The sequence below is a fragment of the Protopterus annectens genome, chromosome 11.part0 (assembly GCF_019279795.1).
Source record: "Protopterus annectens isolate FY-2018-M chromosome 11.part0, PAN1.0, whole genome shotgun sequence".
Taxonomy (NCBI): Eukaryota; Metazoa; Chordata; order Ceratodontiformes; family Protopteridae; genus Protopterus; species Protopterus annectens.
This window is the reverse complement of record NC_056745.1, coordinates 845979712-846007219: the sequence shown is the minus strand read 5'-3', so window position 1 is coordinate 846007219 and position 27508 is coordinate 845979712. Positions and strand designations below refer to the sequence as shown.

Below are 27508 nucleotides of genomic sequence, written 5' to 3'. Positions count from 1 at the left end.
GATCTTTGTGCACAATCTTCTAGATAGCTGGCAGATATATGAATGAATGTGGAAGTCATAAATGAATATTGTTACATGATAGTACTAATTATGAATAAAATAGTTTAATATGTAGAACAGACTCTTATGAATTTCTGTGTCCAAAACCAGGATTTTTTAAATTTTATTTTTCATCTTTTTCTCAAATCTTAAATTCTGTAACTGGTTAATAAAATATTGTACTATAAAACACTATTTTCCATCAAGCCACAGAGGATATATATATTTGTTTGTGTCTTTCGGCTTTTCCCGGTTAGGGGTCGCCACAGCGGAACTCCGGTCCACTAACGACTGGCAGTTGATTTTTACGTACTGGCTTGCCAGGCCTGATGCACAACCTTCAACGAAGGTACGCCCATTCACGCATATCTCCACGCAGACGACGCTCTAGCTGAGAATCAAACCGGACAGCGTCTTACTGTGAGGCGACAACGCTACCGCAGCACCACCACATATATATATATATATATATATATATATATATATATATATATATATATATATATATATATATATATACGCACACACACACACACACACACACACACACACACACACACACACACACACACACACACACACACACACACACACACACATGCATACACACACACAGAATAAAAAGTATAAAAATATCTTGTCAATGTCTGTAGTCAGATTCATTTTAAGAGAGGATGCCCAGCAGCCCCATTCTAGCTTAGGATAATAACAAACAAAGAAATACAATCCTGATACTGAAGTTGCATGCACTGATAGGGCATTAAACTTTCAGAAAAATGGCAGAATTCTCCTGTTTCAGGGAGTTGAAATGGGGGGTTATGTTCTCCTTGGAATTTAGCTTTTCATAAAGCTTTTTGTTCATCTGCTCCATGCGCCTGCTTTTCTTTTTTGACTGTCGCAGGGACCTCTTCAATTTCTTGACTCTGTCTCGGAGCTGCCTGTTACGCTTCTCTAGCATAACCATCTTTTCTTGCAGTTTCTTTACATGGTCTTCTTCATCAAAAAGAGCCTTCTGGACTGAGGAGCAAAGGAGCTGCAAGATAACAGTTACAAATTTAATAATGCACAGAAAAAAAAAACACCTTAACATGCATTTTGCACTCATTAAGAAATAATGCTATGCCCGTAGGTTTTAGAAACAGGACTTAATTCCTTAAATGCACTGCTGACTCTCGTAAGTTTACTCAAGATCAATCAGATCTTTGAAAACAAATCTTTATGACCGCAATACAAGTAAATGACTTAGCATTTCATAATAAGAAAACAATCCACATATTACCAGCTCTGGTAAGTCATTACCTCTGTCAGTCCAATATAATCAGTTGCAGATAATGTCAGTCAGCTTGTAATTATCTTAGCTTATTAGTACAGGAAATTGACAGGAAAAAGGCCAAGCTAAGGAAGGCAATAAACCACTTTACACAACTGTTACTAAAACAATATATTCAAAACAGTGTAAGAAACTTCTCTGTGTGGAAGATTTTTCAGTCCATATATCTCTAGTTAATCACTGTATATTAATCAGATCAGACAATAGTAGTAGAAGTAGCGAACTTAAACTCATCTTAAGTCAAAACATCACAAAACAAAAAATAATAATAGAAAATATATAATTGTACAGCATTACTAAGTATTCGAAAGTAATCAAAGCAAGGCAGGCAGTCTGTTTCCAGTCAAAAATCCTTTATTAAGTACACCGACTAGCCTTTCACTAGAAACTCATTCTCTAAGTTGTTCAGGTTTCTCAAAAATGGTTCTATCTCTGTGGTAATTCAAGCTAATCTGTAGCCTTGGGACTTCACTACATTATACTTGGTTTTTGTAGGATGTAGACTTTTACTGTGGAGTAATAAGTTAACCCTCGTTGGTTTTCTGAATAGATCAGTGGTGATTCTGCTATTGTTGGTGTCCTTGGAAATCTGCATATCTAAGAAAGTGGTTGAAGTATAGCTATGGGAAGAGGTAAACTTCAGGAAGGGGGTGGTTTGATTGAGGTAAGTGATAAAATCTCCAAGCTGCAAGGTGTCACCTTCCCACACAATAAAGATGTCATCAATAAAACGTAAATAGCATGTGATATGCTGCATGTAGTCTGTGTTGTTTAACACAAAGTCATCCTCCCATTTGCCCAGGGCTATGTTAGCTATGCTGGGAGCCATGGCAGCCCCCATTGCTATACCAGTTTTTTTGTTTGTAGTGTTTGTCATTGAAAGTAAAGAAATTGAAGTCCAGCACAAGATTAATGAGCTTGCTTAACTTTTGCAGTTGTGCCTGTGTTCTTTGATTATGTTTCTTAAAAGACCCCATAGCTGTTGTTATACAGTAATTGCGAGGGAGCACTGTGTACAAGGATTCCACATCAATAGTTAATAAAATACTGTCAGCTGCCACTGTAATGTTTTTTATTTTCCCCAGAAAATCCATTGAATCTCTTAAGTATGACTTATTCGGAGTCTTTTAAGAAATCTTAACTTGGCCAGGAGCAAAGATGCCTCAATTATTATAACAATTACCACCTACCACTTTTTCTGAGACTGGGTTTGTGTTTAGTAGAATATGACTCAATACATGTGTGAAATTATTTTGCAGTAAGAAAGGAAATTAGCTTATTCAGTCTCAACTAGATAAACCTTACACCAAGACTCGTACTTTCCCAGTTATGCTATGGCTTGACTCATGATAACATACCTCCACACCATTTTTCTGTTTTACTGTAAAATGGTTTCTCAGTTTTTGGAATCTGTTGTTGCCTACTTTACCAATACAACCTAATGCCACATGCAGTTTGGCTACAAAACATTACAACTTTTCTATGTCTACATATCTATGTGTTTCTTTGCCCTGCCCCCATCCTTTGGAATTATATTTTGACCACACAGTCTGCAATTTGAATGTTCTACAGACTAAGGCTGAATCAGATAATGAGTCATCAACTTCCTTGGTTTCTCCACTTGAGGACTTTATTGCTGGAGAATCTGTCAGGATGAGAGAAGCCACTTTGTACTGACCACAACACCATTGACATATTCCTAGAAAACATTCAAACGCATACCTGAGTACTGACCACAACTTCACTGACATATTCCCAGAAAACATTCAAACAGATACCTATGTGAGCACTGACCACAACACCATTGACATATTCCTAGAAGACATTCAAACGAATACCTATGTGAGTACTGACCACAACACCACTGACATATTCCTAGAAGACATTCAAATGCATACCTGGGTTAGGAATACACGGAGATGTGGATCATATCAGTGGCTCCAGTCCTTATGGATACTGTGTACATAGTTTGGAAAAACCCTAACTTTGGTCCATCTCCTCACAAGGAGTCCAATCACTTTTGCAGTTTCATCAACATTTTGCCTTTGCCATGAAAATAATCTAACATGGACAATATTTATTAGCAATAACAACAATAATAATGATAACAACAACAGGCTTATTGTTGTCATTTGTTTTTGTTTATAAAATTTCTCGAGCTGTTATTACATGCACTCTCTGAGTCAAATTGTTCAGATGAAGCCCTAATAAATAATGAATTAAAGTGCGTAAGTTTTAAACACACTTGTTAAGATCCCTTTAGGTGTTTTTTTGTTTTGTAGTTTAGTATTTCTTATACATCAGCTACAAACTGCTGTTTAGCTGCTTCAGTTTAAGAATTCACAATCTAGTTCACATCTGTTTGACAAGGAGTCCAAAAATTAAATGTGTTAACTAAATTTACTTTTTTGTTTTGTTTGCACATAGTCCTTTGCAAACTGTCATGCAAATGCTACCTTTGTACTAATGGTCCTTAATGCCATATATTACATATAGCATATTTTCTAGCACCAGTTCAAGAGGTGCTATCAGAACACCCTTAGTCATCTGATAAAATCAGAGTTGAAAATATCTTGCTCACTGCCACAAAGGTAAACTCTGACAAAAAAAGATGCACTCCAACTGCTGGTCATCCTATAGCTGAAGTAGTGTTGAATGGATGGTCTGTGCACGCTAGCTCTGCCTTCAGTATGTTTCATGGCTTCCAGCAGAATAATCCCAACATGAATTGAACTATGACCCCCTTCCTTATCTTAACGAAATAATCCTCATTGTCCTTATCACTTAGCCCCAGACCACTCAGCAGACAGAATATGCTGGGCATGGACTTATTCTTAAGTAGGATGAATGTTTTCTAGTTCCCCACCTCTGAAGCAACTTCTGAGGAATAATGAATTATGGACATTGTCAATAACAGACACTCCATAATCTCAGTAATGTTGTCTATCAACTCCCCACCATACGTACACTCAGAATCAAACAGTTTTCACAGAACTGGTCTAGTATGTTTACATTTTGCTTCAAAATGAAGCCATCAAATCAGTGTTCCCAACTAAACAATGTCTAGTGTTTGATTCTCACATGTTTCTAATTCTAGAAAGATCTAGAGGATTATTACTAATTCTGAGACCCTTTAATATAGAGATAGTACAAATGGACAGCCTGGTGGTGCAGCGGTTAGTATTGTCGGCTCACCGCAAGAGGTTCTCCTGTTTGATTCTCAGCTGGGTTGCCTTCTGTGCAGTCTGCATGTTCTCCTTGCATTCACATAGGTTTCCTCTGGTTTCCTCCCACATTCCAAAGACATGCATCTGGAGCATTTTCCCCAGGCCTTTGCTGAAAATGGGCTCTGTTCCAGTTGGACTTTCCCAGTAAAAAATGTTAAATAAATAAATAAATAAATGAAGTTCAGGGTGGCTACTCTTCAAGTGCCACTGTATTTGCTTCTGAAGATTGGTTGTTTGATCTGATACACATAAGAGAATCCTTTAACCAATGATCAGTCACTTCCAGAATGAATACGCTCATGCACTTTTGTATCTATTCCACTTTGTTGGCATTTTTCAAATGCCTGGCCATGGTAATGAAGGCATTAATTGATCATCTAGTCAATCAAAAATCAATCAAACATGCAGCCTAGTGGGATAAAGCCCTGACTATGTCCCAGATACTCTGGACTTGAATAGCAACCCGGTGACTGTAGAAGCCATCCAGGGACAGATGGGAGTTATAACCAAGGTTCATCTTACCTATCACAAAGAGAAAACACTTGAATGCAGATGCTATGTGATATCCTTTATTAGACCAGGGCACATTCTACAATGCAGATACTCATGCCTTTGTGGTAACAATAAGTGATCATCAAGAGCCACACTCTTGTTACTCTGAAAATAGTGGCTGTTCAGAAAAAAATTATGTTAGTTCAGTAAATGTATCACATCACTACAGTGTTCCAGTGTTTTCTGTCAGTGAACCACCATAGCATTGCTTCCTTTTATGTGCCATAGCGGATGGAAGGAGGTAATTAAGTCCTGCCACAGGACCACTGCATAGGCCCATTTAAGAGCTACAATGCACAAGGACTCAGAGGTAAGAATGTGTCCTAGCAGGGCATGTACTCCAGCCAAGAATCAAGAGTGTACAGAAATGTACACATGCAAGTAGAGTGACTGGTTCAGCCTGATATTGCACCACACCTAACAGCTGACATAAGTAGGGCAATTAGGAGTTTAGAAAACTCTTGCCCCACAGGAAGATGGCCACTGTCCCTGGCTCTTGCCATTTCCTTGAGGCATCTTCCCATGCAAGGAGCAGGAATGAATAAATGATAACAGAAACAAATGAGCCCTGAAATGGTAGAGAAAAGGGGCATGGACATCATCTAAAGGAGCTATAGGACTTTTCATGGAAACTAGAAGAGACACATGGACAGGATACTGGTACATACAATTATGCTAGGACAATACTGGTGTATAAGATCAGGCCAGGGTGATACCAGAGAGTCATTCTGAATAACAAAGATGGAGAGGGAACAAGAAGACACAGGAAATATACTATAAAAGGACTAACTACTTCCATGCAGTTGAAAAGTACTTCTTCAACGCTGCTCTTGTAAACCCAAGAAGAGGAAAATACTAAAATAGTTGATGGAAATGGAATCTACATAAACATCCAAGAGCCATGGGGCAGGTAAAGAAAGGGTAAAGCGAAAGGCAGAAAAGGAAGGGAGTTAAAAATGGAATGCATTTATATTTTGTTTTTGTGCAGCTTGCTGTTGGTTCCTGTCCACAATCTCAGTTGCTGAGAGTCACTGACCCTCCAGACATGATCCAAGGTTTACACCATAGTAAAACAAGAGAAGACAGAATCCCAACAGAGATTTATACTTGCTGCTATAGTGTTTTTTGTTATACCTTACTCTGCACCCAGCATGCAGTTATATAAGGCTGTTAAGCCTGAGAATATGTAATGGTGCATGACACAGTACTTTTAAGCCAGAATAAATGCATCCATTCTCACCACTGTCGACTATCACCCTGTGCTGAATCCCCTCACCCAGGAAAAGAGAAATAAAGCTTCACAACACATCATGCCATCAAATCCTCAGGTTCTAGGCTTGCTAACGAAAGCCTCTTCTCTTGGGTCACAGTCAGAGCTCTGTCCCACTGCATCACAGCGAATTGTTCTAATCTAAAATAAATATACACCTCCAAGGAGAAACAATCAAGCTGTCAAGCATGCAGTGGTTGTACTTGAAAATACCAGAGCCATTTTCTTGTATTAAACTATAAAACTAATGTAATACTTTATTTCTTTTTCCTCTCTTCAATTGTTTCCTTCCGTGTCATCACAGATGTACTGATATTTTCCACCCTTCCCTAATTTGCTTTTTCATCCTTTAATAGGTACCCCCTCATACAGTCAAAAGCTGATAACACCTATGGTAGACATACCCCCAGATTCTCTATGTCTTGCATGGTGTGCAGGATCAGTGCAGGAGCTCTAGCAGGCAATATGTCTGTTGTGCAATCCAGGAATAGCCTGCAGGGGTGTGCACGAGTGCTCCTGCACTAGTCCTGCACAGACTAAGCCCCTGTATGCAAACTACCCCATTTGCAGGAAAAATCCATGCAAGTGAGGTGAATTTGAGATCCAGGAAGCTTGCAACTGGCCGTGCAGGACTAGTGCAATCTGTAGAAATGTACTTGGTTACTAACCAAGTACATTTCTGCTAAATCCAAAACGGAGTTGTGACAGCTCCAAATAAAAGCTGCATATCAGTTAGGAAGCTTGCCAATGGCCAAGTATAAGGCCATTGGCATTGAAAACAGCCAAAAAAAAAAAATCAACTTTTATTTTTTTTAGCCGATCTCGGCTGTTTAAGCGTAGGGCAGCGGTGTGCAAACGAGATCATGGGGTGATAACAAAATAAACCTAAATTAAGCATTCTAACTAAAATCACTATTCTGCCATGCAAGTTAATGGCAGGCAGAAGACAACATGGCCAGTGAGTAGTGGTTGCTAAGGGGGGAGGCTCAGTGTGAGACATGTAACTATGCATTAGCAGGCAATCCTATGCAAATGAGGGGCATAATAGTGAATCTCAGTTTTCCCCAGCATGCTAGTCAGGTCCCAACAGTGTAAGAGTAGGAATAGCTTGGTGCAAGCCTAGGAGTTAGCTGACATCATGGGGGTGTGTCAGGCATACTGTAAGCAGATTGGAGCTCATTGGCTCGGGTTTGCTTCGAGCTTAGCACAGCTAAGGTAGGGGGTATATCTGAATCTGCTTAGCACTCTTTACATTGCCTAAGCAGGTTTGCATGCCGGACACTGGGTTTTAAAGGAAGAAAACAAAAGTTAAACCAGGAAATAGCAGCACTGTGCACATTTGAAGACTCTGTTTGCGTAGCGCGCCCCCGGGCTTAAACAAGAAGGCAATGGGAAGGGAAAACAGCAGCAGGAAGGTAATCAAGGAGAACTAGCATAGCTGGCAGGTGAAATGTATCAGAATCAGCCAATTACACAGGCAGCAGACCATCCCAGCACAGAACACTACTATAAACTATGCAAACACCTTCCTCTCTGGTTTTTCCCACACTCTACACCACCGGTGTAAACAAGCGGGGAACTTTTAACACTCACAACAGCAAAACAATAGGGGCTGCAATAGCTATCATACAACAACTTGTAGAAGAGGCTGAGGGTGGTGAGGATGTGAATGCTGTTGACCAACCCAAAGTGAGGAGATGGAGAAGAGTGTAGAGACCCAGGATAACCTACCAGGGGCTACATGAGCTGGAAGTAGTGGAGCGCTATAGGGTGGACAGGGACCTCCTACAGCAAATTGCTGAGTTGTGCCAGCCACACCTCACACACAGAACTAACAGAGGGAAACCCATCCCATCACCAAGGTATGTGTAGGCCTAAGAAAACTAGCTACAGGTAGCTTCCAAAGGCCAACTGGGGATATGATGGGGATCTCACAGGCAACAGCATCCAGGGTACTCCACCAGTTCCTGGATGCCATGTCAGCACATGTTGGTGAGCACGTATATTTCCCCAACATCCATGAGGCATTGGCCAGCAATATGCAACTGTTCCACCAAATAGCAGAATACCCTGAGGTAGTGGGTGCTATAGACTGCACTCACATATGCATCAAAGCACCACCTGGTGAGCGGGGTAGGGTCTACATCAACAGCAAGGGCTTATGTCCAGGGCATAATAATCAATGTGTGTGTCGGCTGCTCTGGACACTATCACAATTCCCACATCTGGCATATGATGCAGCTGTACCACAGATTTGCCAAAGGGGATATCCCTCACTGTCCCCTAGTGGGAGATGCTGGATATGCACTGGAGCCAAAGCTGATGACACCCATCAGAAATCCACACACACCTGAACAAGAACTCCATAATGAGACACATGCACAGACCAGAATTATAGTAGAGCATGTGTTTGGGATGCTCAAGTCACGGTTCCGGTGCCTGGACACATCCGGTGGAGCCTTGCAGTATTCACCAGCTACATGTACCCAAATTGTCCTCATATGTGCCATACTACACAATACGATCCTGTGGAAACAACGGCAGCAGGAAGAGCATGGGGAAGGGCCACACAGCCCCCCCACCATTGCTAAGGCCTGCTCAGGCACAGAGTGATTTGGAGGAGGAACAACCTGAGCCTGCCCCAGTAGGCAGAAGGAGGCATGCCCAGTATGCCCTTGCCTTGGCAAAGAGGCAACGCATAGCACATACACTGGCACAGGAGGGACCCAGGGAATAACACCTCTCTCTGACTCTCACATACAGTAAAAGGGATGCCAAACATTACACTACCTGTGCTCAACTATGTGTAGGGAGTGTACTATGTGCATCCAACATAGGCAGCCCTGCAGCACCACCCTCAATACTGGAACACCCACAAGGTAATTGACTCACACATGCCAGTCAGGGGGGTTAACATACCCAACAACAGTCACAGCCAGCAGGACAGGTGTAAACAAACACAAACAAAGGCTGTGCTATGGCATCTGAATGATGCCTATGGGTAACCCCCCCAGGCCTACACAGACAGACTACAGCAGGTAAGGCAGTGAGATGTTAGTTCTGAAGGGTAGGAAGTCAGAAACTAATATGCAGGTAAATCAAAGCTAAGATCTGTAGGACACTAGTATGCCTCTAGTCAGCATGATAGGTTAGAATACAGAATGAAATGGAGTACCAGACATACCAGTACAGTCATAGCAAATGTGTACAAGTGTCAGGTGTGCCCCCCCATCCTACGTAGAAATGTAGTAACAGTCAGGTGTGCCCCTCAATCATGTGTAGAAATGTTGAAATAGTCAGGTGTGCCCCCCATCCTACATAGAAATGTAGTAACAGTCAGGTGTGCCCCCCCAATCATGTATAGAAATGTAGAAATAGTCAGATGTGCCTCCCCATCCTACGTAGAAATGTAGTAACAGTCAGGTGTGCCCCCCAAATCCTGTGTAGAAATGTAGAAATAGTCAGGTGTGCCCCACCCCATCCTACGTAGAAATGTAGTAACAGTCAGGTGTGCCCCGCCAATCCTGTGTAGAAATGTAGAAATAGTCAGGTGTGCCCCCCCCATCCTACTTAGAAATGTAGTAACAGTCAGGTGTGCCCCGCCAATCCTGTGTAGAAATGTAGAAATAGTCAGGTGTGCCCCCCCATCCTATGCAGAAATGTAGTAACAGTCAATGCCAAATGATCAACAGATACCCTGCAGAAAGAGTATGCTACCTGTAGGTGTACAACACAATGTTCGGCACTGCAGTACAAACTACCTGGACTTGATCCACACATTCAATACAGATGGGCATACTGTGCATGCTCACACACTTAGAGAAATGAAGGCAATGTCAGTCAACAACATACTGAAAGGTCATACTAGGCATGCTCACACACTTAAACACATGAAGGCCATGTCTTCAAACACCAGTGGACCAGCCATATCTGGCAGTCACAGATGTTCATGCAGACACTCCTCAGTATGCACCACACATGCTTTGCACACACAGTGGATAGGAATACGGACATATATCTAAGGACAACACACTATAATAAGCCAAAGGTAGACATACATAGATGTGTGGAAGAGGGTGACTGTGACAAGGAGACATTCAGGCCTGTCCCACCTAGCACACAGCCAAAGGGCTACAACCACATGAGGTTCAGATGTCACTCACTATAGATACTAGCCACCGGTATCTGTCAGCAGTACAGACTATATGGTGCATGTGCTAGCTGTGCAACATAACTGTACAAGGAAGTAGTCATCTAGCACCTGTATACACATACCTGTGAAATATGACCCTGTGTGTGCCTGCATGTGGTGCGTCAACTTCTAGATGAATGGGTTATGGCTCATGCACACACACTGACCTCCCCATAGCCCTACTATGACAAGCCTGCTGAGGTCATCCACTGTGAAATACACCTTTGGGAGAATTGTAGCCCAGTAATCTCCATGGCGCGTCCCATAACTGCGTACTGCTGTAGTGTGATAAACTAGTTAGGTAGGAGTTCTAATCCCAGACATGGCAACTGTGAGTGTGTGTTTGTGTGTGTGTGTCTGTCTGTGTAGAGAGCAATGCGTTTTAGGGTAGTCACACTCCCTACAACTCAAATGCTCTACTTTGGTAAGGCTGCTGATGTCATCCAACTAGAAATACATCTCTGGAAGGTTGCAGCCCAGTAATCGCAGTACCGCATCCTTTAACTGTGTACCACTGTAGTGTGATAAATTAGTCAGTTAGGAGTTCTAATCCCTAACATGGCAAGTGTTTGTGTGTCTGTCTGACTCTGTATAGACAGCAATGCTTTTTAGGGTATCACACTCCCTACAATTCAAATGCTTTACTTATGCAAGGCTGCTGATATCATCCACCTAGAAATACACCTCTGGGAAGATTGCGGCCCAGTAATCTCCGTAGCGCATCCTATAACTGCGTACTGCTGTAGTGTGATAAATTAGTCAGGTAGGAGTTCTAATCCCAGACTTGGCAAGTGTGTGTGTGTGTCTGTCTGTCTCTGTGTGTATAAAGAACAATGTTTTTTAGGGTAGTCACACTCCCTACAATTTGAATGCTCTACTTTGGTAAGGCTGCTGATGTCATCTACCTAGAAATACACCTATGGGAGGTTGTAGCCCAGTAATCTCTGTAGCACATTCTATAACTGCGTACCACTGTAGTGTGATAGAATAGTTAGGTATGAATTCTACTCCCGGATTTGGCAATTGTGTGTGTGTGTGTGTTTCTGTTTGTGTAGGGAGCAATGCATTTTAGGCTAGTCATATTCACTACAATTCAAATGCACTATGTTGGCAATCCTGCTGATGTCATTCACTGTGAAATACACCTTTGGGGAAGGGGCACTCCAGTAATCTCCATGGTGCACCCTATAACAGCATCATGCTGTAGTTTGATATAGACCTCTGGTAGGGTTCTATCCCCACACATGGCAGTTGTGGATATTTTGTGTGTGATTCTATGTTTGTGTAGGGAGCAATGCATTTTAGGCTAGTCACACTCACTACAATTCAAATGTCCTGCTTTGGCAATCCTGCTGATGTAATAAACTGTGAAATACACCTTTGGGGAAAGGACACTCCAATAATCCTTGTGGTGCATCCTATAACAGGATCATGCTGTAGTGTGATATAGATCTCTGGTAGGGATTCTATCCCCGCACATGGCAGTTGTGGATGTTTTGTGTGTTTTTCTATGTTTGTGTAGGGAGCAATGCATTTTAGGCTAGTCACACTCACTACAATTCAAATGCCCTACTTTGGCATCTCTGCTGATGTCATTCACTGTGAAATACATTATTGGGGAAGGAGAACTCCAACAATCTCATGGCACGTCCTATAACAGTGTAGTGCTATAGTGTAATATACTAGCTAGGTAGGAGTTCTAATCCCAGACATGACAGGTGTGTGTGTGTGTGTGTGTGTGTGTGTGTGTGTGTGTGTGTGTGTGTGTGTGTGTGTGTGTATGTGTGTGTGTGTGTGTGTGTGTGTGTGTGTGTGTGTGTGTGTGTGTGTGTGTGTGTGTGTGTGTATGTGTGTGTGTCTGTGTTTGTCATTTGTATCCTGTGTGGCGGTGGTTGTGTGTGTGTAATGACTGGACTCAATGTGGAGTGGGTTTTGCAAACTTCTTATATGGTGGGCCACATATATATCACAATGCCCACAGTACAGGGGTAACAGATGTGAAATAGCCAAGAGTCTAGGAGTCAAATCCATACCCCTAAATGTGACATCAATGCCAGTTGAGCAATGTAGCAACCCTTGTATTACACAGGGTACACTCTCAACCCGTGTCTCATACACACACACACACTTGCCTAGGCAACAGCCGAACAGCCGCTATGTTGATAGTACCCTGCATATTGCCCACTGATATGGTTTGACTGCAGTGGGCTACAGAGGGCATGGCACTCTGTCCATCAGTCCAATAGGCATGTACATGCTGATAGTGCACCTCCCCCATGTTCCCCACTGGACACCTGCAACACCTGTGGTGCCATCAAATGTGACCCACAAAGGACATAACATGCCTGAAACAGAAGCCCTGTATGGACAGATGCCACTGACACCAGGGAATACTGGTATCATGCTATCAATGTAGGTGCAGGGCCAACCTGCTGTCCATGAACAGTTTCCGCCAGATGAGGCCAGGACTGGCACATCTGATGATAAAGATCTGTGTACACAGCATGGGCTAGACACCCTAGGTACAGTTCCACATGTCACTGTACATGCATATGGGAAGTGTGCACATCCCAGACACTGCCCATATCATGGACGAAGGAACACATACATGGCAAGCCATGCACAGCATTGGCCACACGTAATAGTCACCCAGGTGACTGGTTGGTGAATAGAATACCCACCTGTGTAGGCAACTCCAGACACTATGCCCCTGAGCCACAATGCAGACCATTGTCATCTGGTCTGATGCCAAGGTATACCCATCACTTAGACTTGTATAGCCATCTGGCACAGTCAACCACAACACACCCGTGAAGCAGTGCACACATGCATGTCAGTACTGGCACCCGTGTCTGTGTCTGTGGTGTATGATGCATATGACCACATTCATATTCACTACCACCCCCATTGACATACTGAAGCATGCTGTCTGATGTCAGACACCTCCACATACCCTTTGCACATATAACCTCTGTATGACCCCCCTGTGGTGCATGTGATACCTGCACAGTACTGTGTTGTGGTAATCCCACTAGTGATGATTTTTATTCCTGGCTCTGCCAAGTGTGGCAATGTGTCTGTGTCCCTGTGAGAGTGTGGCTGTGTTGATGCTGACACCTGTTCATGCATAAGCCTGTTTCCTATCTTTCCTGTAACTAGTGTTCCAGATACAGATTTGCTGTATCCAGGACTGTATGTAAGCTTCTGAGTCCCCAAAGCCTTTCTGTGTTGGAGGGAAGCCTTCTAGCTTATCAGTGGGAGTGGTAAGCACTAGGTAACCTGTCTACCACATAAGGAGTGGTTCTGGCCCAGAAATTGTAGTTATTGGCCGTTTGGGCAATCTCTTCCATCTCTCTCAACTTTCTGATTTGAAAGCCTGCATTTGCACTTATTTCTGTCCTGTAACTCGTCTAGTGCAGATACTGATTCTTAGTTTTAGCACTTAAATTTGCTTATTCGTGCTCAGCATTTGTTCAGAACTTGTAAGCACTAAATAAGCTATTAATTACTATAGCACTCAATCTTCCTCATTACCTAGAGGAAAACATTTTTTGTACTTACTTTTCTCACTTGGTTAGAGAAAAACAGCTCTTGTACTCACTTTCCTCACTTATCTAGAGGAAAATAGTTTTTTATTCAGGCATGTCCACAGGTCAGCTCCCATTGTTCTCTCCTGTCTATCTGATGAATCTGGGCATCTTGAGACAATGTAGAAATTGCCTCATGTACATAGACAACCTCTCCTCCTACCACCCAGCACTACAACCTGTGAGAGATGCACTTATCTAGCCAAACTGGAGGTAAAGCTTTCTCCAACCAAGACTGAACTTGATGGTCATGAGGAGAAGGTAAACATTTGCACCACACCACACTCATCACATAGTCTCACTAAAATTAACACCACCAAAATCCACACATAGTAACACAAAAACATTTGCGGAGGCTCTCAATAATAATCTGTCTAAGCAACAGAGACCTCCAAAGCAGAAATGCAAGCAACCTCCATCCCCCAATACAACCCAAATGACACATAGTCCACAGACTCAGTGTGCCACTCAACCACAGCCAATAAGGCAAAAAACAATATACCCAACACACTAGTCATAAGTGACTCTATAGTCAGGCACTCTGATGTCCCACTCACCAGGCTAAACAAGGAGAAGGTTACTGTCAGCTGCCTGTCCTATTCCAGGATCTGCCACATAACCCACACACTCAGGTCACTCCATAACAAGTGCAAATATGACTCTGCCATTGTCCATGTTGGTGTGAATGACCTAAGATGTATCTCCCTGGACTACATGAATAGAGACATGGAAGAGCTCTCCGATCTTGTAGCCCAGGCAGGTATGACCCTAGCCCTGAGTAGCATTCTGCCATTGCCCCAAATTATACTGCAGTACAAGGACAGAATGATTGACTTCAACAATTGTCTAAGCTTCTGGTGTCATTCTAAGGGGATCCAGTATCTGTCTGCTTGGGATGACATGGTCGACAGACCACGATGCTTTGCCACAGATGGCCTGGACCTGTCGCCCCTGGGATTCCAGATACTGGCTAAGGCTCTTGCTGCCCATATAGTGCTTTTTTTAGGCAAGGTTCAAATAACAAATTCACCACCATAACAGGAACAGGCAAGCAAAAACTTAGGCTAATGCTACTCAATGTAGAAGTCTAAATCTCAAAATGCACTCACTCGAGGCACTCCTTAAAATGGAGAACATCGATATCTGTGCAGTGACTGAGACCTGGTTCAAGGCTCTAGAGAGCACCCCTGCACTACCACGCTATAACTCATACCACACTTTTTGGCCATGTAACCTGAACCGAAACACCAAAGGTGGAGATATGTCCATATTCATTAAGGATATCCTCACCTCCAGCTAGTTACTCAGCATAATGCATCCAAGGTTATCTAAATGCAACTAACTCCGGGCAAAACTGCAATCCAAATTGTAGCTTGCTACAGATCCCCCACCATGCCCCAGGATTCCCACTTATCTTTTCTTGATGTACTGGAAAATATTAGGGTTCAACCAAATGCCCTAATAATGGGTGACTTCAACTACCCCACCATTAACTGGGAAAACTACTCGTGTACCAACTCCTTAGCTCAGCGCTTTCTGGAATTCATAAACTCCAATGCCCTGGATCAACTTATCCACACCCCCACCAGGGGCAACGATATCCTAGACCTAGTCATTACCAACATGAGTGACCGGTGTTCCACACCTGAAGTCAACTCCTCATTGGTCCGATCCGACCATAAGCTAATCACCCTTGATATCCACATCCCGCCCCCCACCCGCATTAAGGAAACCATGGTATAAAAATTCTCCAAAGCCAACTTCATGCTTCTTAAGACAGAAGTGGTGAACTGCATGACACCCATGCAGATGGACAATACAGTTACAACTGCTGAATCCTACACAAATGCACTCTATAAGCACCTACATGAGTGCATGGATTGTGCTATCCCAGACAGAACCAAGATGCTATCCTCCAAAAAAAGGAAGCCAATCTGGTGGTCCCCTACCATAAACAAACTGTACAACAGAAGGAAGAAACTGTTGCAAAAGAGTAAAATCCCATGAGTGGAGGAGCTCCCTGGTCAGCCTCAGTAAGAAGCTGAGATCCCTTATAAGATCCTCCAAAGCTAGCTATGAAAACAAAATCACCACTAATTCTAAGGACAACCACAAAGCATTCTATAGCTATGTCAAGAATCTTGATGGCAACACCCAGATCTGCTCTGAGTTACAGCACAAAGGCATGAAAATTACAGAACCAACTGATATTGCCAAAATCTTGGCAGATAGGTTCAGTGCTAACTTTACCCCCCTCACCCCCTAAAGGGCCCATATCTATACAGGAAGAATGCAGAGTCCCTGTAATCACAACTACGCAGGTAAACACTGCACTCTCTAAAGCCAAAAACACAGCATCCATGGGACTGGACAACATCCCAGGCTGCATTTTACACGAACTTCAGAATGAACTGGCTCCCCACTTAAGCACCATGTTCAATAATAGCCTTGCATCAGGCTTTGTGCCCACTCAGTGGCACACAACAACAGTTATCCCACTCCACAAAGGGGGAGCCACCACTGATCCCGGGAACTATCGACCTATTAGCCTAACGAGCCTGGTCTGCAAGGCCATGGAACGTATCATCATGGAACTCATAAACAAAGACACTGGTAACATCCAAACTCTGGATCCCACCCAGTTCGGGTTTGTGAAAGGCAGATCATGCCTCCTGAACCTGATCAACTTCTTTGAGGCAGTCACCGAAGCCATAGATGAGGGTAAGGTGGTTCATACAGCCTATCTTGACCTAGCCAAGGCTTTCGACACCATCCACCATTCTAGAATTATAGCTAAAGTCACTAAACTAGGTATAAATCCCTACATCACAAGATGGGTTGCCAACTGGCTCACTGACAGAACCCATACTGTAAAAGTTGCAGACTCCAAATCTGACCTCAAAGCAGTGACAAGTGGAGTACCACAGGGTTCCATCCTGGGACCTCTCCTGTTTGGTATCTACTTCTCTGAAGTACAGGCAAGAAGGCCTCTGGCTAATGAAGTTCGAAGATGACTGCAAACTAGGAGCCATAGTCAAGTCCCTAAATGATGTGGACATCCTACAAAAGGGCCTCGCTGAGACAGATACCTGGTGTCAGAGCCATGGCCTCAAGCTCAATGCCAAAAAGTGCAGTGTCATCCTCTTTGGTAAAAACTCTGTACCCATGAACTACCACATAGGCAGCAATCTACTTAACACCAAATGTGTGATAAGAGACCTTGGGACCCAGGTGGACAGTAGTCTCTCCTTTGATATTCACATTGCCACAGAAGTCAGGAAGTCCTTCTATGTGGCACACCTCATCATAAAAGGGTTCTCATCCAGGAAAAAAGAGGTAATTGTTCCCTTGTACTCGACACTCATTAGACCCATTTCAGAGTACAACGCCCCTTTTGGAATATACCTCACAAGACATCTGCAGCAGCTGGAAAGGCCACAGAAGTACCTCAAAAAGAGGATTACTGGCCTCAAACAAATGCCCTACACTGACCGCCTCAAAAAACTCCAGCTTTGCTCCTTAGCATATCGCCTACTCCGAGGTGATCTCTGCCTAACATATAAAGCTATGTCAAACCCAGAGCTGTTGGACATGCTACACCTAAAGAAATCCCAATCCCTCTGAGCTACACGCTCTAAGGACCTAAACCTTGTCACCACAATAAACAGGACATGCTGGGGGGATAGATTCCTGTCCCAGAGACTTCCCATGCTCTGGAACAGGCTAACCATCTATGTCAAGCAAAGTTCTTCATTAGCACTCTTCAAGAAAAATCTTGATGAGTGGATGGGAAATAGGAAATACACCCCAGGGATCACTTCTGTGTCTCTGCACGACAGTGGCTCAAGAAAATAACTTTCTTGGGTGGCGTAAGCCAAGGAACCTTGTTGGCTAGGCTTATGTAGGCCCTTGGGCCGATAGTCTAGTACCTACCTTTAACCTATGAACCTATGAACCTACGAACCTATGTCACCCACCATCACATATACGTTCTGAGGGCTCCCCAACATATCTATATAGACATACAGATATACATATCGACATACATAGACGAATATGTATATGTACAAATATATTCAAATAAACACCCAGATATATACATATACAGAGCTACATATGTGTACACATATACAGATAGAGATACATATGCACATATATGTATGGATATCCACATGTATTTTGACAGTAGTAGGTATATCAGAATAGATATGTATGCACATATAGTTATTGATAGCTACATATATATATATATATATATATATATATATATATATATATATATATACCAACATAACTAGGCATATCTGTACACGTAGGATGCGCATACATATATAGCTATATATACATATATCTATATATACATATACGTATATCTATGTATAAATATATCTGTATATACACATATGTATACGGGTACACTACAGAATCCTGAAAGCCCAAAGTCCTGAAGACCATCAGGGGTGAGCTGCCTTAAGTATATGGATGTACATTACCATACAATCCACCTTGATTAAATGCAGGTCTGCTGCCATCTGCCATACACACTGTTCTGTTTGTCAGTGTGCTTGTGATGGTGTCAGTTGTGCCTTGTTATGTAACAGTTACATCACATTGTGTCAACTGAGGTCTTTACCCCCTAGGGATTGTCTACAGAGTGTAGATAGAGGCTGCTGAACTATGCACCTGCATTACTTACCATTGAGTGTTTAGTATCCTGTGGGCCAGTCTGTCTTTACTATGGTACTACTTGATGGCCTTGGCTTGGACAGCAACATTTGTTAACCTTTACAGACTACTGTATTAGTATTACTGTTTCACAGTAGCATTACTCAGGTTATACGGATGTCCTTGTATAAACAACTATATGACATGGCATATACAACTGTAATAGTACACAAATAAACCTTTCCCATTTATGCACACCTGTATGTGTTGTTATATCCTTTGATATCTCTGTGGGTATTTGTTGCAGGCAATGAATGTCATTTCTCTGAGTGGCTCATACAGTCTCCAGTTGGTAAGGTGGTAACTGTAGGAATAATAGTGGCTGTTCCATATTGTATGCACGTAGTACATAGGTAACTTACTATGTATATATATATATATATATATATATATATATATATATATATATATATATATATATATACATATGTATGTATGTATACCTGTATCTGCATATATGTGTCTGTGTATATGTATGCTAGGGATGTCCATGTCGTGTCAGGTCCTGGTTATGGGATCTGCAACACTTGGTAGTATATTGCAGGGCGGACGCATTTGGCTGTGGGGGGGTTATACCTATTCGTACAAGACGTATATTGTTTGGGGCCTCTCAACCCCATTAATGGTGCATGTGGATATATATGTCTTAGTTATTTTCCCATTATCTACATATGTATGTCCATATATACCTATGTAGATATATATATATATATATATATATATATATATATATATATATATATATATATATATATATCTGTTTACATATATATAACTATGTCCGTATATACCTACATAGATATATATCTACTTACATATATGTAACTTGCTGTTTATATTTAGACATATAGGTGTAGACATATACATCTATAGATGTAGGCATTTGCATGTATATATATTCATATATATTTATATATGTATATATTTATATATATATATATATATACATATATATATATATATATATATTTACGTATAGATATGTTGTATCTGTTGAGATATTAATATATTTACGCACACACATACATCTAAATGTTAGAATACATTATCTGTACTGTTGAATGACTGGGCTGGATGATATGTTTTTGAAAACATCAGGGTTATGTATATCTGACATGGGTTAGTGGTACATCACTGTGGCTATGGAGTACAGGTTCCTGGGGTCGAGCCTTGCAGAGGCTGTTTATTTTGTTGCTGGGCAGGACATGGGCCATTGGATACAGAGTGATTAAGGCACTTTAAAGCAGTTGTAAGCATGTTTGTGCAGAGGTAAGCACTGCTAACCTCCGGTTACAGTTTCCCATACTCAGCTTCTAAATTGCTTAAACTGAGTAGGCATAGCTTACCCCCAAGCAAACAGGCTTAAACCCGCTTACTGCTGCTTAAAAGTGCTTACTCCTGCTTACTCCTGTGCTAATTTCTTTCAAAGAAAAGAAAAAGGAGTTGATAGGAAAGTGGTGATAAAAGGGGCACAAAGCGGGAATGACAGCAGGGAAAATGGCCAGGGATGTGCAGGAAGGGTGTAGGGAAGGTCCATAGCTGCCCATTTTTTCTACAGCAACAGCTGTGCATATACACTGAATTTGGTGGTTGATCTGGACACTCACACCCCTGAGAGGGGGTGAGGACAACAATAATACATTGTGATGCCAATTAGACCAGATTACATGTGTCCATTGGACACGTGTGCGAAATAGAAAGCTATGTATGAGGCGAAATTTTTTTGTGGGAACAGATTTCCCTTTTATTTTTTTTTTTCAGGTGAGAGTGGGATATTGGGGAGGTGTAGTAGGTATATTTGGGGAGATAGGTTGGGTAGGTTAACAGACAAGACAAACAAGACGCATAAAGGGGCGGTATATGACACGTGGGGGGGTAAACACCTTGATGGGGAGGGTTGTTTGGAAATCGGAAGCCCACAAGCCCCCTAGTGGAAACAGTGGGACTGAGGTCCCCAACCATGGGCAGTCAACACTGCACCTTCACAGCCCCGGAGGTGGCTGTGCTGGGGGCTGAGCCACAGAGCCATGCTGACTCTCTAATCAGGACATGTGACACTCGAGCTGGTGTAGAAGATCACCAAACTGCTGGTTGAGCACTCTATGCACCACAACCCCGACCCGGCGACGGGTGACAGGTGCCTGCCCACGTCCACTCTTGGGGAGGGTGAGCCCCATCCCCTGAGGCGGTTCCACCCAAAGATGGTGCAGGACCAATGGACAAGGAGGTCCTGGGTTGGGCCCCAGACATGCTGGTGCCCGGTGCTACAGCCAGCTGAAGTGGGACAGGTGGGTCTGCTGGGACCGGCCTTTCCAAGTGTGCTAAAGTGTTTAGATTTCATCATCATATGTAGGTTAGTAATAGTCAACACATTCCAGGATTAGGTATAACAGCATGCATAGATATTCCCGTTAACCCAGACACCAGATACAGAAGAGTTGCATAGCAAACAGAACACATGCATATATGGAACCACAGTGGTATTAAGAACAGCATGCAGGTACGTTGATGGCACCATGCCACCAATGTTGGAATAATTCAATATAGGGCATGCATGGGACCATTAAAATATTTATCAAACAAATGGACATTATCAGAACATAGATGTCAGTACATACCAGTTGGGTATGTTGATTATTGTTGGAGATATGGTGGGGGGAAGAGAAAGATGTCGATTAACAACTACTATATTCCTGTAGTCCACATTACTTTTCTAGTCAGTGCTGTTATCTGTACCTTACAAGTCTTACTACACTACCCTATAGCCTTAGTTTGGACACTGATATGGCTGTAGTCATCGTTACACATGAGCCAGTTTTTCCTGCAGTATACACCTCTTACCTGGTATACCTGTGGAGGGAATGCTTGTTAACACTAGCCAACTGTTTCTACACATACTCCCAGATTCCACATTGATGTTGTGCACATAGCTATCCAAATCTTTATGCACAGACTCTGGCCATATGTTGACCACATGCTGGTGTGCCAGGACATATCTAGAATATTGCCCTCTTCTTCCACCTTTAGTGACCTGACACACACACATACATGCTTTCTTACACAGTTATGTTATGTAGCACAGTGTGGGTGACAGTGACCAGTGATACTTTCTCATTCAGAGAAACTGCAACACTCACAATTCCCTACAATAGCAGTGTGAACAGTACCTCTACAGGTTATAATGGTCTGTATTTCTCAGCACAGTGTTTGTATCTGACGTACCTGTGGGAGCAATGTTTGTTAGCACTACCTGACTGTTGCCACACAAAGTTCCAGATTACACATTAATATTATGCACATACATCTCACTCTGTTACTGTACACACTCTGTTCACAACTTGACAACATGGGAGTGTAGATAGGACATACTTGAAATATTACTCTCCTAACAGTTTCGGGGGTTGCTACAGTGACAGATGTGTTCTCATAGATGCTCGACAATCACTTGTATTCCCTGTCTGCTGGCTAAACATCTGGGATCATCCCACAGACTTGCCAGGGGGATAGGGGGACAGGCAGCAGATATGGGCCCATATACTGGACATTCTGGCCTCATCTGTACAGGTGTGGGGTATGATTCCGTATGTAGCCTTATTCCGCTCCCAAGATTCAGACCATGGCTGTGTCTGCTACAACTTAAACACTGTCCATCACAGTTGTGTCTGCTATATAGATATTGCTGTATATCTCCTATCTGTTTTCTGTATTATTAATCTCCTGTGCTTTTGCATTCTGACCTTGTATTACAATACTTTTATACAGATTTCCTAGACAGTTATATGTTGTAGGACAGTATGGGTGGCAGTGATGTGTAATACCTCATTATTCAGAGCAACTGCATATCATTTTTGTATTTCTGGGCACAGTGTTGGTATCTGACAGACCTGTGGGAGGAATGTTTATTAGCGCTACCTGAATGTTCCCACACACAGTACCAGATTACTCATTACTACTATGCACATACATCTCAATCTGTTACTGTGCACACTCTGACCACAGCTTGACAAGTTGGGGTGTAAATGGGACATACATGACTTTTTAGTCACATAAGGTATTGGGGAGTTGCTAGTGTGCCAGCTTTGTTCTCATAGCTGTGTGTCAATCAGTTGTATTTCCTGTTTGTTGCCTATATGTCTGGGATCATCTCACTGATTTACCAGGGGGACAGGTTGATAGGCAACAGATATGGGCCACTTTAATAGGCATTCTGATCAGGGTCTATATTAGATCAGCAAACGCTTAAAAAAGCGAATGCTGATTGATCAAACTTATGTAAGCGAAAGCTTACAATCTCAAACTGTCAAAACAGCGATTTGTTTTCCTAGGGAAAAAAATCGCTGATCCAAAACACATACACACAACACAAGCACACCAAACAAACAGCAATCCACACACATACACCTAAAATCTGACACCTAACCCTACACTAAACTATACACACACCACTAACTATCCACTTACCTTAACCCAAACCCTAACCCTAAGGTCTGTCACTATTGCACAATCACCTCACCCGCCCCCTCACCCTAACTCACCTAACTCACCCTAACCCTCACGTCCACACAATCGCACACATACCTAACCTGCACCCTAATCTTAACTCACCTAACCCGCCCTAACACTCACATCCACACAATCGCACACTTATATGAACCCGACCCGTAACTTTCCACCACAGCAGTGAAAATACCGAAGCAACAGAAATGGACAACCAAATTCTTTCCCTAGGAAAAAATTTGGGTTTCTGTTGCTTCGATATTTTAAGCTTTCACTTACATAAGTTTGATCAATCAGCGTTTGCTTTTTTAAGCATTCACTGATCTAATATAGACCCTTCTGGACATATCTGCACAGTTGTGGGGTATGATTCTGTATGCAGACTATTACCACTGTCAGGATTCATACCGTGGCTGTGTGTGCTAAAAAAACAACAGTTCACATCTCAGTCACACATACATTTTCCCTGTTTACTGTCTATGTGTCTCTCAGTTGTACTAAATGGCCTCTGGGATTACACCTGTCATATACAGGCATTCCTACACATTCAATTTATGGTGCACAGTGTTGGTAACAGTGCTTACTACAACAGTACTATTACATGACTGCAAATGTACATTACCGTATGATACCAGGATATACACATGCAGTCCAGCAGTTAGACTTGTTTTGTCAGGCTATTACACTATTATTGACATACAAACAATATGAGACTCTTCCTGCCATATTCTCTAGTGTATGCAGTACTTGCATTGAACAATACAGGTTTTATACAGGCAATTAATTTACTACTACTTTTATTTTTATTTCCTATGACAGTAAATGCATGAGTATTACTGACCTGCCTCGCATCGCAACCTCGCCAGGCAACTGATGCAGACCTCCTGGTTCATGGCCTGCTCCATTGCAGCTGTGGGGGACATAAGAGGAATATTTAGCCATACCTATTCATGATATACCTGAGCTGGCAATTATTACACACATACTGGGATGATACTTACACACGGCTGGAGCATCCCCTGCCGCTCTAACTTCTTGGAGTCACTCCTCCAAGAGGTCCCCCTTACGCCGCTTCAGGTTGGCATAGTGGTGCCTGACCTTCTCACCAGTTCGGGGTATGCCAGTGGCACTGATGAGGCCACGGGCGAGATGGTCCCAGGCCTCCGTCTCATATTGGAAGCCCTGGTACTGGCCCTGCAGCAGTCTCTGATCATGATCTTTGACAAGGAGTCCTGCCATGACCTTGGACTTCTGGATGTACCAGCACTGCACGCAAAAGCGCACACCTTCTCCCCTTACTGCCATAGTGCCTGCAAGGGGAAGCTACAACCAGTTATGAGATGTATTCCCACCTCTTGGGTTTAAGTAGGGCTGATTTCCCACACTTTTCCATGATTGGCGGTTTTGAAAAGCCTAAGCTATGGGCAAACCTGCTTAACTAAGATTGGCAATGTTTAAAGGGGTATACTACTGGGCACAATTAGTTAGCTGGTCTACACATTGCTTACACCTCCTATGCTGGCCTGTGCAATTCTTAGCATTGCTTACATTAGACTTTGCAGTATACTTTCTTTTTGGCATTGATTTCTTATTCATTACATCTTATATATCTGCCTGGTATCCATTATTAATGTGTACGTACACTCTATGGGGTCCTTGTGTTTTATTGGGGACTTCAACACTCTATTACAATTACACCTCACTTCTGGGCTTACTGCTGTACTCCAGTTCACATATTTATGTTATTTAGTTGGTTATGGAATATATGACTGTATATGATTCCTTTCACAGGTTCAGTGTTATTTTATTATGGCGAGGACTTGTTTGCTGATACCTCATCCTTCTGTACTTCTGTGATGACTTGGTGGTTAACTACTGTGACTATGATGCATAGGGTCTTGGGTTTGAGACCTGAGTGGCTATTTATTTTGTTGATGGGCAGAACAAGGGCTGTTGGATACAGAGTGATTAAGGCACTTTTGAGCAGTTGTAAGTGGGTTTGCGAGATGGTAAGCACTGCTAACCTGCAGTTACATCTGCTTACAGAGAGTTAGCTTTAGAATTGCTTAACCAGTGTAGGCATTGCTTACCGCCATACAAACGGGGTTAAGCCAGCTTGCTAGTGCTTAAATATGCTTACTACTGCTTATTTGTGCTTAAACCTGCTTACTAGAGCCTTATTCATTATGACACTGACACCTCACATGTGCATTTACTCCAGTTCATGAAAATATGTTATTTAGTGGGTTATGCAACATAAATATTACTCATAATGTACTTTGCCATGGAAAAAGGAATCTGTCAGGAATGCCTGCTCGTAAGGCAAATGCTCTGCCGACTACACTACTGCTATGCTGCTTCATTTGCATATATCTTCCTTTTTATCCTCTTCAGCCATTTAAGCTGCATTAGCCATAGCTAAGCGATGGGCACACCTGCGCACCTACTGTTAGCTTTAATCAGAATAAAAAAAAAAATAAAGGGTTTCTTCATTTTATTTATGTATACTGTTGCTGTTGTACATGAGGGTGACTGTTGGTGGGGATATGCAGTCACCTATGAGAGGTCCCACTCATTTCATACCCCTTTCTGCTGTTCTTCATTGTGGGGGTGTGTATATTCTGAGAGCTCTGCTCTCAGACACACCCCCTGCACTCTTACACGTTCAGTGTAAGCCTAGGAGCTCAGGCAGCGCGCCTCATTACTATGCATGGTGTGCTGTCATCCTGCTCCTAAACAGCCGCCTCCATGCAGGACTAGCTTAGTCCTACATGGAGGAATAGTAAATCCAGGGATTAGTTTTTTATTATTTTACTTTATTTATTTATTTGTATTTGTTAACCAAGGTAAAGCACTGACTCACATGGATCCTTTTCAGTATCGGCTTGGGAGTTCTGGTTAAATGGCTTGTTCACACAGTAGGCAACTGGAAATTGAGGGAACCAAACCATGAACTACAGCAGAAAGTTCTTTAACAGTTCACATTGTTGTTGCCTGTCTCTTTTTATTTTTATTAGCATGGGCTTTTGTACAATTGAATTAAAGGACAAAAGATGTTTGTTTTAAACTGTTTACCATTGCAGTAGTAGAAATATCATCATCTTTAAATATTGAAGAATTGCATCTTGTGATAAACTTATCAATATTTGATGGTTCCTGGGACATATTACAACATGTTCCAGTTTTGTGCAATTAGTATGAAGCTGTAAGTAAGTAGCATTCAATACTATTTTTTTTATATTTAACTGAATTTAAATATTACAAGTATCTGGCATAATTAAATGTGTTAACCTTGTTTACAATTAGTGTTTATATTCTATAGCATTAGTAAATAATATTTTCAAAATAGCAGCATCTGTTTTTCAATGGATAGCAAAGTTACTTTTCATTGTAGGGAAATCAAAAGGCTATGGGCTCTAACCCCACATTAAGTGCTAGAATTCATATATGCTGCTGTCTTTACTTACTTTCAAAGTCTGTATCCATTAAAAAATGTCATCTACCTAATTTCTCCGTTTTCATTTTTTTAAACTACATACAATGCCCTATGATCTGAAGCAAACAAACTAACAAAAATATACTTAAGTATATTTGTTTCTTCAGAATCAGAATCACATTTATTGGCCAAGTATGCACACATACAAGGAATTTGACTCCAGTTTCAGTGACTATCCAAGTATGAATTACATAAATGACATATATACAACTATTAAGAACAAGACAAACGACATACATGCAACTACTAAGAATAAGACAAAAAATAAATATACATATACATATACATATACATATACATACAAGGTGCAAAGTGCAACTCAGTGCAAAAAATACTGAAATAACTCTGAAAGAAACAAGTATTAACAATATGTAAACAATACTGCAGAATCCTCGGAGGCTTAAGAAAAAGAATACCCCAACCTAATAAGCTGAGTTAACTATTTATGAACTTTATGGCCTGTGGAAAAAATGTTCTTACATCTGCTTGTTTTGGTGCATAGTAATCTACAATGCCTGGCTGATGGTTGTTGTTTGTCTTTTCAGCTTTTCCCGGTTAGGGGTTGCCACAATGGAACTCCGGTCCGCTAATGA

General features: G+C 42.0%; 1 protein-coding gene across 1 annotated transcript in view; it reads right to left on the bottom strand.

Moving 5' to 3' along the window:
* Positions 1 to 618: 618 nt before the first annotated feature.
* The window catches only part of CCDC3 (coiled-coil domain containing 3), a 294834-nt gene continuing 267944 nt past the window's right edge, over positions 619 to 27508 (bottom strand). The window contains exon 2 of the mRNA XM_044087130.1: positions 619 to 1072. Within this exon, the coding sequence (XP_043943065.1) occupies positions 800 to 1072 (273 nt within the window). The 3' untranslated portion in view covers positions 619 to 799. The remainder of the gene's footprint in view (positions 1073 to 27508) is intronic.